At 43.5% G+C, this 7,138-nt stretch overlaps 1 protein-coding gene across 1 annotated transcript; it reads right to left on the reverse strand.

Moving 5' to 3' along the window:
- Positions 1–4,559: 4,559 nt before the first annotated feature.
- dio3b (iodothyronine deiodinase 3b) lies at positions 4,560–6,245 on the reverse strand. The gene has a single exon (XM_015607896.3). It carries the CDS (start codon positions 6,133–6,135, stop codon positions 5,308–5,310), a length of 828 nt encoding a protein of 275 aa, XP_015463382.1. The 5' UTR covers positions 6,136–6,245; the 3' UTR covers positions 4,560–5,307.
- Positions 6,246–7,138: the final 893 nt, after the last annotated feature.

Consider the following 7,138-nt stretch of genomic DNA (forward strand, 5'->3'; position numbering starts at 1 on the left):
TCTAACCGTTGCCCTTTAACTCCTAACTCTGATTTTTAAATTCTGCCTTTCTAACTGTGCTCTTCTAATTGTCTTCCTAGCTGTGCCCTACGAACTGTGCCCTTATAACTGTGTTCTTTTAATTTTGCATTTCTAAGTGTAGTGTGTTTGTTTAATTGTGCTCCTCCAACTGTGTTCTTTTAATTGTGCTCATCTGTGTTTTTTAAAACTGCACCTTTCTAATTGTGCCCTTCTAACCATGCTCTTTTAATTATGCTTGCCCTTCTAACTGTGTTCTTCTAACTGTGCTCTTCTGACAGTGCTTTTCTACCTGTAATCTTTTAACTGTGCCCTTCTGTCTTGTTCTACCTCTGCCCTTCTGCCTTTTCTATATCTTGACTGACTAACTGTGCTCTTCTAATTGTTTCTTTCTAACTGTTCCCTTCTGACTGTGCTCTTCTATCTTTGCTATTCTAGTTGTGTTCTTCTAACTGTGCTCTTCTAACTGTGTTCTAACTCTGCTCTTTTAACTGAGCTTTTCTAACTGTGTTCTTTTAACTGAGTTCTTCTATTTTTTTAATCAAACCTCACCTTTATAACTGTACTCTTCTATCCGTGCTCTTTTAATTATGCTCGCTCTTCTAACTGTGCTCCTCTGACAGTGCTTTTCTACCTGTAATCTTTTAACTGTGCTCTTGTAACTGTCTTGTTCTACCTCTGCCCTTCTACCTTTTCTATATCTTGACTGTCTAACTGTGCTCTTCTAAGTGTGTTTTTCTAACTCTGAATTTTAACTGTGCCTTTCTAACTGTGAATTTTAACTGTTTCTTCTAATTGTGTCTTTCTAACTGTGCTCTTTTAAGTGTGCTCATATAACTCTTTTCTTTTAACTGTGCATGTGTGTGTTCTTCTGTGTTATGTTCATATAACTGTACTTTTCCTACTTTGCTCTTCTAACTATATTAGTATTATTACTTTGCTCTTCTGTATTGTATTTATGTACTTTACTCTGGGTCTTTTTAACTGTCCTTTAACAAACACGTCAATAACAGTTTACTAACAGTTTGATTTTACAGGAAAACAGTGCCTGAACCTAAGAGCAATGTCATTATATGTAGGGTCTTGTATTATTGTATTATATATAAGAAACACATGACTTACTACCTTCTACAGTTTAGTTCTGCTTTAATGCACTTTACAGAACAAAGGTTCTATTGCTAAGTGAAATGCATGTATAAAGGTGTAACAAAAAAAGAAAAGAAATGCAGTTTAGATATGCAGTATTTTTATCTCATGTTCATCTTTAATCATAATGGCAAAAATAACACTTCTGACTTCCTGGTCCCATTACTTAATGAGAACACTATATATAGCCTGTTCATTTGCTTTTGATACACAGTAAATTACAAGGGGGTGCAAATATATATATGGGGTGGTTTCAGTTATTTTATTCCATTTTAACAAGCAGCTCATGTACACATCTCTTTACATCTTGTCACTGTTATATCTGTTACAAAGGGGATACCCTCGGTAGGACTTCACAGACGTTGCTTTCTGCTCATTTCAGTGTATTCAGTGCATATTTCAGTGTAGTCACGGTAAGAGTTAATGGTATTGGCATTTTTGCTGTGAATCAGAGTTCATTTCTTTCCCCTGAGGGCCTGTTGTTCAACATTGGCCAACTAAAGTAAGAGGAAGAACCTTAGAAAACCTTGTAAATGTTTTGTCACTATATGCATGGGGGTGACTAAAGAGGAAAAGGGTGAATATATATTTTAGAGCATATAGTTTTTATAGCAAAAATGTAAAATGTATAACTACAGACCATTGCAGGATGTCTGTGAGTACATATATATACCTACAAAATATAATTAAACCATTATATTCTGGGCTAAATGTTCTTGAATTTTTAAAACATTTTTTCAGTGAGACAGTATCTACTGTGAATGATCTAAATTGATCTTTTACATGTTGTAAAAAAATAAATAATAAATTTTGGTTTTATTTAGGACATGGCACAGTATAGCCTTCTATAAAGTTGTGCACTTGCAAAGAAGTCTATTATTAACTATTACTATAGAGTATTGTTAGGGCCATATGAATATTTGTTAGGATACATCAGTAGGTTTACATGTGAATGATTATTTGGTGTTGAGAAGTGAAGATCTAATTTCTTGAGTTGCTGTTAAAATAAAATCCACTATCCCTGTTGTAACTGGGCCTGTGGCCAGCATAACGATTTTGGTGAGGTCCATAAATGTGAAATTAATAACCAACTGTCGAAAATATGCACTGACCAAATTACTATTTCTAAAGTCCTTTATTGCTCGGACTCTTCATAATTCTCTTTCAGTTGTTAATTTTCCCATAACTTTTTGTTGTTGTTCTCAATTAAACTGATTTGTTTTTTAGGTGTTTCATTGTTTAATCATCAGTATAGTTTCAGTGTATATATTGAACCACTGACAGCATTCACAATCAATCTCTTCGTGTTTTATTGTTAATAACTGTTTTTTAATGTTTTACATTCATCCATCTCCCTTACACTTTTCCTTTTGTTGTTATGAATGTGCAAAGCACAGCTGTTTGAGGTTAGCTGAGAGCCTGTCATGTGTTGAGTTGCAAGCATTTCATTGACTCTCATGATTAAACAGATGTGATAATAAAACATTGTGAAAGTACCAAAGGCCAGACCATGGTCATATTTTCAAGTGTGGAAAGCTCATTCTGAAAGCAAGTCTAAAACATTTGAACCATTTTTCCTTCTTTAGAAAATGTGTCATTTGTTTCTGTGAACTGTACCAACTGTAAAAAAAAGTACAGAGCAAGCAACAGCAAGGCTGAGTGTCTATTCGTGTCATTGGAATTTACTTCAGCATTCCCAAGCTCTCTTGAGTCTGCATGATTCACTGCAGCATCCTTGAATAACACAGAAATGACTTCCCAGAATCTCGGAGAGCCAGGGGAGCTTCACCAGCCCGAACTGAGCACCACAGAATTCACTGTCTTAAAGTCAATATGCTGCTGGGCCTGTCGCTGCATGTGCTAGGTAAATTCTTTATTCAGGCTGTATGGCAAACTGGGGGAAATGTGGACAGTGACAGACCTAATAGAGGGTGTCCAGTCATCTCCCGCTCCTCCTGTATCCCTGTATTTGAGTGAGGCTTCATCCTGAACGCTGCAGCATCTTCTCATCGAGCAGAGAAGCTGATCACACTTCTCCGTTAGTGAAGATGAGGGGAACACACACTGCTAACACCGCACACAGATTAAAGGGCTACTCACCCAGGACTGAATACATTAAATCAAGCGGCACGGACGGCTGCCACGTGGGACCCAATCACATTGCCTGCTGCTCGATGCTCAGAGAGAGAGATAGAGTGACATAGAGACAGAGATAGAGAGAGACAGAGAGAGAGTGGGGCCAACAGAACAAGAAGAAGAGGGAGTGGAATTTTGTGTGGGGGTTCATGTGTGTATGCATGGCTTCTCGTTTATAGGTCACTGCTCTGTATCTAAAGCCCAGTAAATCCATTCCGAACATAAAATTGCACTAAGGTGAATAGTTCTTGACATCCATTTATTAGTAAATCTACTTATAAATGTTAAAAAAATCAATTACTGTACAATCCTATTCTGTTTAAAAGAAATACGTCAATAATAGCTAAGGCACTTTGGGATTTGCATTGCTGTCATAACTATACGTAAAGTGCAGGATTAGGAGGCTAAATCAGCATTTACAGGAAAACTTAATGTTTCCCCAAAGCAAATCTTACCCAACATTCAAATAGTGCCCTCAAAACCTCACTGCTCAGAAGGCTAATTCACAGTAAAAACGAGTGACAGACAGCCCCAACATTTCCAGTACAAAGAAGGCACCTGCCTGCTTCCCAGTGTTTATGCAGAAGCTGAATTGATGCACCCCTTGTAAGGCTGCTTGTGCAAATCCCTTACAAGTAATCAGCATAGAAACCTTGAGGATGACGCAAGTTTGGTATCTGAATTTCATAGGCCACACGAGAAAAAAGAAAAACTCTCCCAGAAACAGTCATGTGGATAGAACGCTCCAGCATCGTGACCTGCTACCTTCCTTCAGACTGAAACACAGACAAAACTGCACTATTATGCACTAATATGGTAATCTGTAATACTGTGAATACCAATTACAGTGACTGATGTTGGAATATTAATTAATGAAGACATAAAACTTACTCTGAATCTGTGGATCATGAGTAATTGAGCAAAAACAAGACAAACTTTTGTTTATTTGTGGCCAAATGTGTGTGTGTGTGTGTGTGTGTGTGTGCTGTGTGGAAGGAAGGGTAATAGAGCTTATTCTCTGGTCTGAAAGTGGACAGTGTGCAATTACTGATCTTCAAACTGTTGCATTAAATATTTAATTGATGTATGCTAAAGTTTAATAAGTAGACTCTTAAAGAGGCCCCTATTTCCTACATGTACCATAATAATCAGCCACAGGAGGGGAATAGGGGCCTTCCTATGATGCACTCACATATATATGAACATTTATACACAGAGTAAATAGTAGTTGTAGTAGTAATAATAAAAAAAATCTTCAGTGGGTCTTCTATTATTTATTTAAAAAATATTTGCTCAATAAAATATACACAATTTACGAAACAATGTTTGGCAATTTAGTATCAAGACCATTGTTCTGTCAGCAAGTACTCCAGTGTCAAGATACATCAGTAGCGGTTTTCTGGCTTAAAACCTTTTAAAAACCGAACTTCATTACAACACCAGAGTACAGTGAAACAGCCTAACGGTCACATACACACTTTATCTCTCTCTCTCTCTCTCTCTCTCTCTCTCTCTCTCTCTCTCTCTCTCTCTCACACACACACACACATACACACACAACCTTAGCACACAAATTCACACATAGTCCCCTCATTCACACACATACAGTCATGCATATTAACAAACACACACAGTCACGCAGTACAGAGACCATACAAAAATAAACCGCTCATTCACAAATATGATCAACATGAACAAACATACAATTAGTTTTATCTGAACTCTGATAAAACGCCAGTCTCTGAGGATGAGGATGAGCATGAAGATGATGATGATGATGATGATGATGATGACGATGAGGGCTATCACGCGTTGCTTTTGCATCACTGATGACAAGAACAACAACAGCAACAACAACAATAAGAACAACATCAATCAACAACAGAAACACCATCACCCACCACCACCCTTCCACCACCCGTGTACACATACTTCTCAATGTCCTCAATGTTTTTATTTCTCTTTCTCTCTCTCGCTCTCTTTTTCTCTCTCGCTCTTTTTTCTCTCCTACACGTGCACGACCACGGCTCGGGAGCCGTCCAGCTCGCTGCGGTACCTCTCGAGCCAGCTCCTCAGCTCGCATATCCGGTAGCCCTCGGGACCCCTGCCGCCCTGGTAGACCACCACCTCGTCTTTGACGATGTAGAGGCGCTCGAAGTAGGCGCCGTACGCAGCGTTCGCCGCGTTCTCCATCGTGTCCACCACCACCAGGCTGCCGGGCACCGTGGCGTTCATCAGCTGTGCCGCGCGCAGCCGGTCCTCTAGGCAGCGGTGGCGCGGGATCTGGTAGGGCGCGTCCGAGCTCGCCCAGCCGTCCGACGGGTGCGCCTCCTCGATGTAGACGAGCAGCGAGTCGGCGATGTCCGCGTACTGGTCGGCGAGGCGGCGGAAGGCCGCCAGGCGCCGCATGAACGGCGGTCACGAGCAGCTGCCGAAGTTGAGGATGAGCGGCCGGCGGCCGCGCGCGTAGTCCAGGATGCGCGCCCTCTTGTGCTCGGCGAGCGGCACCACCTCGCTGTTAGGAGCCGCGGCACCGACGCGCGCCGTCTTGAAGAAGTCCAGCTTGTGGCCGTGCCACACCGCGCGCAGCGAGGCCAGCGTGAACATCCTGTTCGAGTCGGACACGCGCACCGCCGGCTCGTCAGCGCCGTCCGCCCCGTCCGCGCTCTCGTGTTCCCGCATCCGCGCGAGCACCTTTCGCCGAATGCACAGAAAGTCTAGAAGCCAGAGGAGCAGCGCGGCGAGCAGGAAGCGCGGCAGCAGCAGCACGCACACCGCCGCGCTCCGGAGCGCCTTGGTCGCGTGCGCGCGCGCCAGCTCCTGCACGTCCGGCATCTCCTAGCGTACCTCTACCGCCGCTCTGCTCCTCCTCCTCCAGCTGATCTCTCCATCACACAAAGCTCTGATCAGCTTTCTACACAGTTCTCCTCCAGCTCCTGCCCGGAGTCCCGCTTTATATAGCACTAGTAAAGGATTTGAATGAGGAGGAGGAAGGGGGGAGGGGGGGGGGGGTGAGAGGTGATGGAGGGTGGGGGGGGGGGGGGAGAGAGAGAGAGAGAGACAGAGAGAGAGGAAAAACAACACGCCTCCGCAGCCGGGCCGCCTCCTCACATGGAGGGGATTACCTCCTGTTACAGGGAGAGAGAGAGAGAGAGAGAGAGAGAGAGAGAGAGATACAGAGAAAAAAGAGAGGGAGAGAGAGAGATGGGGTCAGTCAGTGATGTATCAGCGCTTAAAGATCATATATACACAGTGACAGAGAGAGAGAGACAGCGCGCGAGAACAGCAGCTGCTCACCGGTTCCTCCACCGGCGCGTTCATGTCACACACATCCCACTATCCCGCTGCCGCTGTAACGCTGCCTGTGCTGTGCCGCGCCGCGCGCTGATCTGTTCTCGCGCTAAACGTGCGCGACTGAGTAATAATATACACAGTGCGTGTATGTGTGTGTGCGTGTGTGGTCGTTCAGAAAAACATGATAGCAGAGTGCGCTCGCGCGCAGAGCCGGGTTAAACACGCGCTTCGTTTCAGACCTGTCACCATTTTCACCCACTTTCATCCCTCCTTAAGACCTATTCAAACGCCCGACCTCACCGCCAGGGGGCGCTCACACGCGCCGAATCACAGGCTCATCTCACGCTCTCTCCTCGTGTGTCCTCAAACACTCTCTCTCTCTCTCTCTCTCTCTCTCTCTCACTGACTTTTGTAAACTCTTGAAAACTACTCTTAAGAGAACTGGTGATGCAACGAGCTCTGAGTAGCACAGTGCTGCACTTCCACCGAACTCTCCATTCTCTGTAGATTCGTGGAAAATGGAAGTCAGTAGGTTACAGCTTCA

This window comes from Astyanax mexicanus, chromosome 1, assembly GCF_023375975.1.
Source record: "Astyanax mexicanus isolate ESR-SI-001 chromosome 1, AstMex3_surface, whole genome shotgun sequence".
Taxonomy (NCBI): domain Eukaryota; kingdom Metazoa; phylum Chordata; class Actinopteri; order Characiformes; family Acestrorhamphidae; genus Astyanax; species Astyanax mexicanus.